The sequence below is a fragment of the Heteronotia binoei genome, chromosome 1, assembly GCF_032191835.1.
Source record: "Heteronotia binoei isolate CCM8104 ecotype False Entrance Well chromosome 1, APGP_CSIRO_Hbin_v1, whole genome shotgun sequence".
NCBI lineage: Eukaryota > Metazoa > Chordata > Lepidosauria > Squamata > Gekkonidae > Heteronotia > Heteronotia binoei.
The window spans coordinates 195,913,476-195,927,119 of NC_083223.1; the positions used below are offsets into that span (position 1 = coordinate 195,913,476).

At 43.0% G+C, this 13,644-nt stretch overlaps 1 protein-coding gene across 1 annotated transcript in view; it reads right to left on the reverse strand.

Annotated features, from left to right (window-relative positions):
• Positions 1 to 13,644, reverse strand: part of CAPN2 (calpain 2) — an 82,040-nt gene that overhangs the window by 42,865 nt on the left and 25,531 nt on the right. The window contains exons 6-7 of the mRNA XM_060246054.1: positions 5,705 to 5,788; positions 159 to 244 (exon numbers count right to left, since the gene is read on the reverse strand). Of these exons, the coding sequence (XP_060102037.1) occupies positions 159 to 244; positions 5,705 to 5,788 (170 nt within the window). The remainder of the gene's footprint in view (positions 1 to 158; positions 245 to 5,704; positions 5,789 to 13,644) is intronic.

Genomic DNA, 13,644 nt, shown 5'->3' on the forward strand with positions numbered 1-13,644 from the left:
AGTTGTATCTTGGACTTTAACTACTATGGCCTCCCCACAATGAGTTCTAGAAATACAGATGACCAGGGACTTCTAAGCAAGGATTCTTAACACCATTTAAAAAACTAGGTTTCATATGAGCCACTGTTGATGAACATATGTGAAAAACAGAAACTTACTTATCATTCCATTTTCCAGTCCATTCTACTTCCCCCCAGGGATTTCGGATTCTGATCAATTTCTGCATGCTGCCTCGAAAATTCACCTGTTAGCACAAAACAGAATGAAATTACTATCATATCTAGCAATATGGTGATCAAGAAAGAAAGGCACTGGTACTTTTCCTTCCTGTTTATTGAAGTGGCATACATTTTTAATAAGTCTGTGATGCATGATTATGGCTTTTACATCAAAATTTACATTTCCTGCGAACTAGAAGTTTTCATCAGATCAGCAGTCAAATTATGCACAAAAACCCTCACAAGTCAATGTTTTCCTAAACAATTTCATGCCATCCTCCATGCTGCTGCTTCTGATTTCTGTAAGTCAGTGCAGTTTCCGTCCTTACAAAAAAATGGTAAGTAGTATATAAAATTTATAATTAAGTTTTGTAACCATATGTTATCAATAAATTGTTAAAACACACAAAAAAATGGTAAGTTTAAGTGTCTTAGATGCCACACCTAAACCAACCTGGTGAGGTTGGAATTGCTTTCTGTAATATAGTTCTACATTTCTGGGAAATGTGGGGGATTATTCTAATAATGTGGGACATACTGCTGATTGGGAGGACATTTCCCATGCAGCAGGAACCTTATATGATCTGGACACAATCAAAGATCTAGTATACTATCAGTGCAGTTTCAAATAAAATTAAAACCATCTAAGCCTATGAATTTAATAGACTCTAAGTCAGTTTAGGATTATACTGTACATATGGAAATATCATATTATATAAGGAAAAACAAGCAAATACGGAACTTGCAAATGAAAGACAGCTGTGGTTGACAAGTGGTTGGTCATCACTTTAATTATATTTTAGTGGGATGAAATGATTAATGATTAAAAATACACGCATGTTTAGGTTCTTGTTTTCTCTGAGAAACTGCATGATATATGCTCCATCTTTAGTGTTTTGCCTTTGCATACTTTTGGTGGAAGCAAGCAAGCAAGGGGAGCAAATCCTTCCCAAAGGTACTTTTTCCTCCCCTTCTGTCCAGAAACAGGGACATCAAAATACGTGGCTGAGAATTTAAAATATAGGATAGGATTTATGCTTCCTTGAACAATCCCATGTATAAAGATGTAGGTCATCACCCCTTTATGAATGGTGCTCAGATGAGATCTGGTGCAGCAGAGAGGACAGCATTACACCGGGACCTGGGATCAAACTTCTGTCATGAAAACCACAGGATTGTCCTGATGCTCTCTTAGCCTTAGAATGAAGGTGACCTATTCACAGGGTGATTATGAAGATGAATGAAAAGTGGACTGCAAAAGTCTATGTTCATTATATGCATTACAGTCTGTGTTCATTAGATGCCCTATAGTCATTATGTGGTAAAGGTCAGAAGTAATTCTTGGTTAGTGGTCTGGAACAAAGAAGCCTCTTGGAACACCCTGGGGGGTTGTCAGAGGCAGCATCCAGTTCTGTTTTATTTCTCAATCAGAGAAACATGTTCTCTCCTGACTATACTGGGAAATTCCAAAGCCAAAATATCCAAGGCCAGCTTGGAAATTCCGTAAGCCTGCCCATTGCTCATTAGCAGTGCTTAGCTGTCCAGGGACTCAGCTCCCAACAACATTTTAATTACAAGAGCAGGGATGCTTCCTGCTTAATTACTCTGGGCCTCTTCATCAAAATTTCACCTCACCAAAGCCTGCTGAAGTGAGCAAAGAGATCCTGAAGATTTATATAATCTTTCTTCCCTCTTTTTCTATTCTGTTATCATTGTTACTTCTCTGCAGCACAGATGAACCTTTGCTAAGAGCATGATCCATCTTTTTTCAGCAGACAGAGCTGGCAGAGGCAGGAAGCAAGCACTGCATTCCAGTGCTTGAATGCATACCACATTGCCTCCAGCCAATCCAGGTGGTGCCTGGGTGTTACAATACTCTACTGATAGCACTGTAGTGAATCAGGTCTACAGTAATGCAGCAGCATCTTCATAATGGGAAATTGGTAGTACTAGTCATCTAAGATATTCACAGTGCCATCTTAAGCAGACTCACTGTGAAATGAGTCCCTGGCACCAGAAAACATCTCTGGCAGACAAACGGCTGAAATACACTGAAACTGGACCATTTCCTAACTAAACTGGAAAAAAAAATTGGTATCAAAAAGAGCACCAAATAATTAGGCCCAAACAAGTGGGAACCTATGATACTTGTGGAGGAGGGGGAATCCCTCTTCCCCACTGCTGCCAATTCCCTCCATGGATGCTGGCTACTGCTCCAGGCCTAGCAGCAATAGAGGAGCCCACCAGCAGCTGTTCCAGCCCAGCCACAGTGGGCCCAGCATCATCAGCAGAGGATGCCAGCTGCTGCTCTGGGTCTGAAGCAGCAACTGCTGGGGCTCCTGGGCTGCCCCACTACCAGACCCAGCAAGGCTTCCCTGGCTGTCAACCACCAGAGATAAGTCCACTCTCTGTGCTTGCATAGATTATGCAACATCAGTTGGGGGGCAGATTTAAACCACCCTTTTTAAATTTTCAGATTCTTCTGCACACCTAGGGAATCCCCCAAGTATGCAGAAAGATCTGCTTAGCCTCCATGTGGCCCCGTTGCAGAATTAGATATCTGCAAATTGCAGTCACAGGTGGCTAATAGTATATAGAGGGCAAAATGGGAAGCGGGAAATGGCCAGAAATTAGTCAAGGCTTTGTGAAGTAAGAAGATATCAGTGCTTCATAGAGTTTGGTTAAGAGGATGTCTTCAAGAGAGAAAATTATAAAATTTTATAAATTTTATAATTTTATAATTATAAAATTATAAAACTATTAGTCATTGTTATGGTCAGTTGAAGTACGGATGCATAGCATTCGGGTATTTTGGGTAAATAGTCGGGTAAATTAGTTACTGTCTACTGAAGGACTTACCGTTTAACATCTTTGACTAACACCAAGAAGCAGCTCCTCAGTTTCCTCTCAGTTCTGATTACAAATTATCATATATCTAATTGCAAATCAGGACTATTAAATGAAATATACTATACACTGGGGTGACCTTGGGTCAGTCACAAGTTGTTCTCTCAAGAGCAGTTCTCTCATAGCTCTCTCAGCCCTACCTACTCACAGGGTGTCTGTTGTGGGGTTAAGTTCAGAGTAGGGAGATGTTTGTACAAACCTGGCCCATATGTTTGTACAAAATAAAAAAGAGCTCCAATATTAATATGGTACTGCAGCAGAGTGAATGATTGCTATTTTGAGGTAGTGCTCATCTCACTGGGGTGCCTTGTGAGAGGTGTGAAATGTGTGAAGCAGCCTCTCTCCCTCACCCCTGCCCCTTTCCCCACTAGGGCCAGGCATCTCTGCTAGCTGCCTTCCATGCTGCCACCGCTGCCACCTACCACCCACTACTGCTGCATAAGCCAGGTAGGCAGCAGCAGAGCTGCAGGAAGGGAAGAGCAGGAATCTCCACCACCACTGTGTGTGTAAGACAGACAGTTACAGTGGTGTTGCGGGTGGAAGAGGGAGAAGTGGGAGCAGGAGCAGCTTCCAGCACTGCATGAGCCCATCAGGCAAAGGCAGCAGTATTGCAGGTGAGCAGGCTGGCCAGTGAGCAGGAGGGCTGGAGAAGGAGCAGGTGAGGAAAGAGCAGGTGAATGAAGGACAAGACTCCCCCCCACCTTTGCAAGTCCACTACTTGTGTCGTTCGCAATTCCTCTAAAACTGACCTAACACTTTGTGGTCTCCCCAGATACGAAGGTATTTTCTGAAGGGATGAACCTCAGATTTCAGGAGATGAGAAGGAGAAGGTGGAGACTGGATTCATATCCTGCTCTTCACCTGGAGTCCCAGAGCAGTTTACAATCTCCTTTCCCTTCCCTGCCCCACAACAGACACCCTGTGAGTAGGTAGGGCTGAGAGAGCTATGAGAGAACTGCTCTTGAGAGAACAACTTGTGACTGACCCAAGGTCACCCAGCAGCTGCATGTGGAGGAGAGGATACTCCTAGATTAGAGTCTGCACACTTATCCACTACACCAAACTGGCTCTCAAAATTGGGTTCTTGTTTGGACATGGACATCTTTGAATGTTCTTCAGCCAAGCAAATTGTTATTCTCTGTTACAGTGAGACTTCAATAAACTGCACAATTTGGTCAAAGAGCTTACTATATATAGATTAGAAAACTATGTTAGGTTGTATGTATTGAAAACTTATTATTGTCAGGTGTGCATTTTCAGAAACTCAGGTACTGTATATGTAGCCATGATTTTCTTCCTCCTCACTGATGATCTGCTTTGAGGTTATCTGTCTTACAAAAGGAGAAACTGTTTTCCTGTGTAGGGAGCTAATGTCATTTTCTGATACCCACAGTATGCAAGATACTGAGAAACCTGTTAAGGATATCTCAAAAGCATTTTTTCTTTTGAAAGAGCAGCCACACAGAGCTGAGGAAAAAAATGGCAAAAAATGGTAGTTTTGTCTGCAGAAATCTTGGTGTCATGGCTAAGTAGGCACTAAATTAGCCCATTGGTCCATTTCCCACAGTACTGTCTTCTCTGAGTGGCACTTGCCTTTGAAGTATCAGGCAGAGGTGTTTCTCAGTCTTTCTACCAAAGATAACAGGGGCTAGACCTAGGATTGTCCTTATGAAAAATATATTATCTACCCCTTCCTAATGGTTCTTATATCACCTCCAAAATTCTTATACTGGGGGTATGAGTCAGAGCTCTAAATAGGAAATAATGGGAAATATTTGCCTATGAAGACGACGAAGAAGGTAAGTGGGCATTCTACTGTGCACACACAGCAACCATTTCCTTGTTGAAAAAGAATAATGTAGAGGTTCACAAGGGAAGATCAACATTGTAATTCTGTGAAGAGTCACTCCAGTCTAAGCCTATTGATTTCAATGGAATAAGTCTGTGCAGACTTGCACTGAAAGCTGTGTCATAACTCTGGAGTCACAACCTTGGGACCAACAGCTCTTAGACATATGAATATTTAAGTCAGTGAAAATATCTGTCCCTTCCCAGCAACTAGTCTGGCACATTCTATAACAGATATTTACCATATTATAAAAATCAGGACAAATAAAATAATTGCTTTTAGATTGAAATGTTCTAAGGGCTACTGCACCATCCCCAGAAACAGGTAATCCCCTATGCATTATCATGGGGACCCCATCTTTTGTAAACTAGTTAAATGCATTTATCTTACTGAGTATATTCACCATGAAAACTTTCTCTGGCAGAAATTACTGTTCTCACAGGGTATTGTTATTATTTGGGATATGCATATATCTGCCACATACGGTATGGGGTTCCATGATAAAACTCATGTAAAACGTGGAGTAGGAACTCTAATAAGTAATCTGGAATCCATCCAAGAAACTCCAAATATTCCTCAGAACTGACATTTACTGTTGTGAGACTACAGAACCACAAGAGGGCAGTAAATGCAAATATTTCAGAAGATTCCACCAAGAAAATAAGCCTTGGATTCCCTGGAAAATAATCAGTGCACTATATTGTTCCGTTGCCTAAGATGGAGACATTACCTCTTCTGCACCCGTTACAGAATATGCATGCCCTTTGACCAGCTTCTGTGATGTGACAGCCTCAGTCTCAGCAGCACTTGTGATCTGCAAAACAAACAAAGAAATAAAAAAAATGCTATTGATCTTCTAGTAAACCTAAAAAGGGAAGGGAAGGTGGCATGGTATATAGCCTGATTTCATCAGATCTTGGAAGTAACCAAGGGCAGTACTTGGAAGAGAGATCACTATGGACGACTCTTCAGAGGAAGGCAATGGCAAATAGGGCTGCCAAGTCCAATTCAAGAAATATCTTGGGGACTTTGGGGGTGGAGCCAGGAGACACTGGGGGCGGAGCCAGGAACAAGGGTGTGACAAGCATAATTGAACTCCAAGAGAGTTCTGGCCATCACATTTAAAGGGACAGCACACCTTTTTAAATGTCTTCCTTCCATAGGAAATAATGAAGGATAGGGGCACTCTCTAGTCCAATTGTTTTGAAACTTGGGGGGTACTTTGGGGAGAGGCACTAGATACTATATTGAAAATTTGGTGCCTCTACCTCAAAAAACAGCTCCCCCAGAGCCCCCGAAACCTCCAGAACAATTCCCCATTATACCCTATGAGAATCGATCACATAGGGAATAATGAAGACGTTTTCCCCTCTCTCCCCCCCCCCTTTCTGGCCAGTCTGAAGCAGCAGATCAGCCTCTCTACTCACCATTTGCTGCCAGCTTCTTCACAGAAACAGAGACACACCATCCTAAACTGAAGCCTTTCAAGTCAAGCCTCTGGAGGTGCAAAGGCACATGGTCCTTTGCGGGCAGGGCTCCCTCTCCCCCCCCCGCCAGCCAGCTGATTAGGGCGGGAAGCAGCCTGGGAAAACTGAAGAAAGGCTGCTGCGATCGGGGCTGGGTGGGAAGGGCAGGGCAAGGAGAAGCTGCTGAGATTGGGGCTGGATGGGAAGGGCCGCCATTCCCCCCCGCTTTCCAGATTTTTGGCTAGCGGGGGGAGAAGGCTCCAAATCGGGGGTCCCCAGGCAAGGTGGGGGATTTGGGAAGCCTAATGGCAAACCACCTCTGCTTTTCACTTGCCTTGAAAGTCCTATGCTGGGGTCACCATAAGCTTGCTGTGATTTGACAGCATTTCACACACACAAGTCTGAAAAGGCAGCAGTCTGAAGCTTAATTCAAAAAAGCATTGTTTCACAAGGCTTGCCCAGCAATTGCACATATGTATTTCAATAATTTGGTAACATAAATATGCTACAACACTTTACAGTTGGTGTAGTAATGGCTGTGAGCACAGATAGCTTTAAAAGGGGTTAGATTAATGGAGGAGAGGTCTGTGAATGACTGCTAGCCATGGTAAGTAATAGAAACCTCCATATACAAAGGAGGTAGTACCGTATCAGGGGAAGGCCTTTGCCCTGTGTTTTGGCCCTCTAGGGTAACCGGTTGGTAGTTGTATTAAACAGGATGCTGGTTAAGATGGACTACTAGCCTGTTTCAGCAGGACTCTTCTTAACTTTTACCAGACCATCTCTTCTTGGTGCAATAGTATGTTTGCTTTGGAGAGTTCTTGGGAATACAGGGCAGCAGCATTTAACTGTGAACCAGGAAATTGTCCCAGATGAATCTCAGATGATCATTGCATAAGCAGCTTGTATGTTTCCAAGTTCATATATACTGAACACAGACATTTAGACTCTAGGGGAGGGATGGAAGGAGGGAATGCTGATCTGCCTTCAGATGCAGATAGCCTCTGATTCAGCAAAACTGCTAAGGAAAAAACCTAACTGTACTTTTCCAGCGGTGCTCTTTGCCCTAGTTTGTGTTACTTTGATTTTGACAAGTGTGCACTGAACAGTAAATATTAAACAATTACTGCCTCCTCCTCGAACAAAATGAAAATGTCCCCCACTGTCCTCTTGAGAATTTGCTGCAATCTATTCCCAGACTGATATCATTTAGCCTACATCCTGGGTCTTCCAACACTATTCTATCATATTAAAGATTTTCATTCTTGGACTCAAGTTTCCATCCTTGGGCCTTTTTTTCTTTTTCTGGTATATTTCTTTCAAAATACATTTTTTTAATCTTTAAAAAAATGATTTATCTTCAAACCCTTTAAGTCCCTACTGAAGTTCCTGGATTTTTTTCTTTTTTCTTTTGTTTATGTAAACTGCATATCAAGTGTTTGGCCATTTGTGTCTGCTGATAAATTGGCCCATTTTCAAAAAGGTTTTTTTTTTTTTTTTATTAAACTTGCCTGAAATTTATGCTGCATTTAGGATCAATTTCTGATACACCAAGGCCAAATGACTTTTGGAGACACTAATCATTATTTCTATGTCATTTTTTTATTTGTAGAGTTTATTTTTCCTCAGTCTAGTAGCATTTTCACACATGCTAAATCCACTTCAGTGACAGTTTACAAGTGGATTTTGGCATTTCGCACAGTAAAATCCAGTTGCAAAGGGCACTGAAAATGGATCGAAAAAGCATTTTTTAGTATGAGTGAAAGTGCCTTAAAGATTCTGGAGACAGGATGGTATATCAGTTAACTTGGACCAAACTAGACTTTCAAACCTTGAAATGGAAAAGGCAGCTGTGGCCAAAGGAGAAGAGCTTATTCAGAGTACTCTTTCTCCCCCTTGGGTAAATGTCAGTTCTGGGCAGGGAGGCAGTTGATGTCAAGAAAAGGGGGTGGAAAAAATGGTTGAAGCTGGTGTTTCTCCACAACGCCTCATCACACCTATTTCCTTTTTTAAAAGTATAGAAGATCCATGTCTGGTTTAGCCCTCAGATTCCAATTACGGCTCAGATGCATGTGATACTGGCAAAGCTGCATTTTAAAACACAATTCTGTCCCTATCCCATATAAAACAGGAGAAAATTAAAAGAAAAAAAGTGTTGCACAAAGAAGGGGTGTTGAACTCCCTGTTTGCCACCTTTCCCTCTACAAGCTGGAAAACTCTTGAGTTGAATCCCCACAGAACCCCCAGGTTTGATTCCATCATCTCCTTGCCATAAAAGCTTGCTGGGTGACCTTAAGTCAGTCAGACATTTTCAGTCTGATCTACCTCACAAGGCTATTGTGAGGATAAAATGGAGGAGAGCAATCAAAACTGCTTTGGTTCCCCTTGGGAAGAAAGGTAGGGCATAAATTGATGTAAATAAATCAATAAAAACAGGTTGCTTACCTGTAACTTATGATCTTCAAGTAGCCATCTGTGCAGTCACACACTGGGTACTGCGCCTGTGCTGTGCTCTTCTTCGGGAAAGTTCCAAAGCTAAAATTTTATGGTGGACTTTTCCTCAGCACAGATAGCAACAGAGCAGTGTGCATGTCCTAAGTGGAGGTAAAGCCGCACCGCACCTCAGTTCCTCCTTACACCCCCAAGCCATAACAGGAGGAAAATATAGGAAGAAATAAAGAAGGCCAGCAGTCGGGAAGGATGAGTGTGTGTGTGTGACTGCACAGATGACCACTTGAAGATCATAAGTTACAGGTAAGCAACCTGTTTATCTTCTTCGTGGTCTCTGTGCAACTCACGCACTGGGTGACTAGCAAGCTAAAATAATGAGGGTGGTGGGTGCTGGTTGGAAGGAACCCAACCAATGAAGACCATGGAGACCAGGTAAGTGAAACATAATAGTTAACAAAAAGGGTAACAATAACGGTCAGATTGTGTGACATTATATCAATTGTTCTTCTCTTTTTCTGTTTAAAAGGGAAACAGTAACACAGGAAAACAGACATTCTCTTACAGAACATTAAGAATGGAGTACTAAACTCAACACTGTGTGACCAAAAGCCACATCCCTGCGAGCCCAAGTGTCTAGGGCATAATGGGTGACAAAGGTGGATGGAGTGGACCATGTCGTGGCCTTACATATATCCACCAGGGGGAGACCCTCCCAAAAGGCAGAGGAGGTGGATATCACTCTAGTGGAATGAGCTTTTGGTAAGTATGGTAGTTCACAGTGTGCGAGTTCGTAACAGAGAGTAATTGCCTGAGATACCCATTTGGAAAATCTTTGGGTAGAAATTGGTTTACCCTTGGTAGGGCCAGAGTAAGAAACAGTCTGGGGCCTAACCTAAACTCTTTGGTTTGATCGATGTAAACCTTGAGAGTCCTACAGACATCTAGGGCATTGTAAGGCCCTTTGGTCCTAAGTATCAGGAGTAGGGAAAAAAGGAAGGCAGGACAATTGGCTGGGGCACGTGGAAGGAAGACACAACCTTTGGGAAGAAGGCCGAGTCTGGACGGAGAACTACCATGTCCACATTGAAAACTGTATAAGGTAGGTCAACCCTCAATGTACACAACTCACTCATGTGTCTAGCCGAAGTTAAGGCTACTAATAAAGCTGTCTTCCACGTTAATAAATGTATAGGACATGCTGATAACTGCTCAAACAGGGACAACATCAGTCGTGACAGAACGAAAGAAAGACTCCAGGGTGGAGTCACGTTTCTTTTGGGGGGGCGAGAGATTACAGAGTCCCTTCAAAACGACTTTAGTAAGTCGGTGTGAGAAAACTGTGGAGTTGTCGATCAATACATGGTAAGCCGAAATAGTGGCTAAATGCATTTTAACAGAAGAGAAACTCAAACCTGAACTATGAAGTTCTGCTGCGTAAGCAAAATGCCTGTGAGTGGCATATGTTTTGGAGAAAGTGCATGTTTTGTAGCGTATCCTTGGAAATGCCTCCATTTCAACTGATAAGATTTACAAGCTGAAAGTCTTCAGGCATGTGATAGTATTTCACAGACCGATTCAGGTAAGTTCAACATGAAATCCTCCACACCGTGAGCTTGTAGAATGTCGGACTGGGGTGCAACACTCGACCATTCTGCTGTGATAGGAGATCCGGTGGATGTGGAAGATGTATGTAATTCTTCTTGCTGAGGTAGAGAAACGTCTGGAACCATGATTGTCATGGCCACCAAGGGGCTAAGAGGATAGACGATATGTTGTTATGTTGCATTTTCTCCAGTACTCAGGGGATTAGAGGGAGAGGGGGAAACATATAATTAAGGCCCCCTCTCCATGGACTGAGAAAAGCATCCCCTAGAGATCCCGGCAAAGTATCCATCTTGCTGTTGATACAGGGTGCATTTGGTGTTGATGTTTGTCACAAACACATTGATCAATGGTGTGCCAAAGACTTTGAACACCGGAACTAGGTATTTTGAAGTTATGGACCATTCATGATCCATCGGGCCTTCTCTGCTTAGGAGATCCGCTTGAATGTTTAAAACTCCGGGGACATGAATGACTCACAGATGTACCTCATTGGAAATGCACCAATCCCATATTTGACAGGCCAGGCGACAAAGGGAGTGGGAGGCAGTCCCTCCTTGTTTGTTTACATAAAAAACAACCATGATGTTGTCTGTAGTGATTTGAACCAGTTTCTCGCAAGCCAACAGGGCAAAGGATTGTAGTGCGAGATGTACTGCTAAGAGTTCTAGAGTGTTGATGTGAAGTACTCGCTGAGAATGGGACCAATGTTCCTGGATGCTGTGAGGTTCACAGTGGGCTCCCCAGTCTTGGAGTGATGTGTCAGAATATATGGTAAGGTCTGGATTGCCTCTGCAAAAAAGCACACTGAGGAACAGATTTTCCCTGGAATCCCACCAGTGAAGGGAGGACGAAATTACTGAAGGTATTGTGAGTCACTTGGCTTGAGGATCCACTCCTATCCGGAAAACACGGAGGAACCAGAGCTGGAGTGGCTGCATTTGGAGTCTTGCAAAAGGCACCACAAAGATCATGGCAGTCATAAGACTTAGAAGTCTTTGAATAGCCCTGGCTGTCTGTATAGAGTTGATCTGAAAAGTTTATATTAGGGCTTTGATAATGTCGGCTCTGTCCGTTGGTAAGAACGCCATTTGTTTCCTTGTGCCCAGGATTGCTCCTATATAGCGTAGAGCTTGAGTAGGATGGAGATACGACTTCTGGTGGTTGACATGCAGTCCCAAATCATCTAACAAGTTCAGGACCAGTTGTAAGTGTTCGTTCAGTTTTGGAATGAAAGGGGCCACAAGAAACTAATTGTCTATATAGGGGAAAAACTGTGATGTTTTTGGTTCTGAGGTATGCCACCACCACACCCATGCATTTGTAAAGATTTGTGGTGCAGTCGCAATGCCAAAGGGGAGAACTTTGTATTGGTAGTGTAGGTGGCTGACGGAAAACTGGAGAAAACGACGGTGCTAGGGATGCATCGTTATGTGACAATAAGCATCCTTCAACTCGATTGATGCCAACCAAGATTTTGCAGGGATGAGAGGTAATATGGCCTGTAAGGTCACCATCTGGAATTTTGGGACACTGATGTAAAAGTTCAAGTTCCTGAGGTCCAAGATTGGCCTCTTGGAGCCATCGGATTTGGGGAGCAGGAAGTACCTGGAGTACATCCCCGGTTTCAACTGACTTTTCGGAACAGGTTCTATAGTGTCCTTTCGCAAGAGCTCTCCAACCTCCTGTAACAGTATGGTGGATGGTGGCGTGGTGACAAAAAATGGGGTCTTTGGTCTGGCTTGGAATTCTATGGCATAGCCTAGACAAATTATAGTGAGAATCCATGCATCTGAAGTAATATGCTTCCAAGAGCTTACAAAGGGTACCTATGTGCAGGGTGTGTGCGTTGGCTTTGTTGTGGCTTGAGAGAGCATCAAAAGGAAGATTTTGACTGTTGAGTGGTCTTCTTAGTGACTGATGACTTCAATCTAGGTTGGTAAGATTGCTTAGGGGGCTGTTGCTGCCTCTTCCGGCTATTTTGGGCCTGAGGAGACCGTTGTCATCTGTAATAAGTTGGTTTCCATTGTTTCATGCAAGAGGACCATTGTGAGGAAGGTTGAGTCACTCCCAGGTTTTTGGTATTCTTATGACCCTCATCAACAGATTTTAGGGCGTAGTTGGTAGAAACATGGAGTAAACCTTCCGCATCGAAGGGTAAATCCTCAATCTTGTTTTTCACATCTGGCTGTAGGGATGTCATGCGTAGCCAAGTGTGACAATGAAGAGCTACTGTAGATGCCAAAATCCTCGAGAAGCATGAAACAGTGTGTTTCACTGTTGAGATTTGTTGCTTGCATCCCCTTGTAAGGTTTTGAGTGATATCCAGTGCCTGAGTCTGGGAATCAGATGAGAGCTTAGACATCAAAGGCGCCAGATTTTTCAGCAGTACATGATTGCAAGCTGCAAAGTATGACAAGTAAGTCTGCATACAGATAGCCAAGCAGGTAAGAGAATAAACTTTTTTCACCAGAGTATCAACCTTATGTCCATCTCTATCAGGAGGTGCAGTAGATCAAGCTTGCTTTATTTAAGATGAGGAATGCACCACAACTGAGTTTGGTTCAGGTGGATAGTGTAAAAACTTTGTTTCCCTGGGTTGAACCTTGTACATCGATTTGTAGCATTTAGGTGTCAGTGGAGTAGAACTTGGCTTACTCCAAGCTTCCTTCAGGGTTTCAATATGGACTGCTACCATGGGAAGGACAGAGGTCACTGGCATATCTGTACGAAGGATGTCATGAACTAAATTGGAACAGGAGGTATATCAGGTGTCAGCTGGATTCCCAAAGTGGAGGCCATCTTGTGAAGGAGGTCCAGAAATACTTTTGTTCCCTCTGAAGGAGATGCTGTGTGGTCAGGGACCTGAGGATTCTGTGGTTGCTCAGGGTCAGGAACCTGGTACATACGGAAAGGTACATACAGTCAAAGGAAAGGTACATACGGTCAAAACCCTTGGGGTAGCTTGGACACTATTTAAAACTATAATCCTAGAAGCTCAGATAAAATACATACCACAAGTTAGGAAAGGCACAAACAGGCATAGGAAAAGGCCTGCATGGTTAACAAACAAAATAATGGAAGCTGTAAAAGGTAAGAAGGACTCCTTTAAGCGGTGGAAAACCAGTCCAAGTGAGATTAGTAAAAGGGA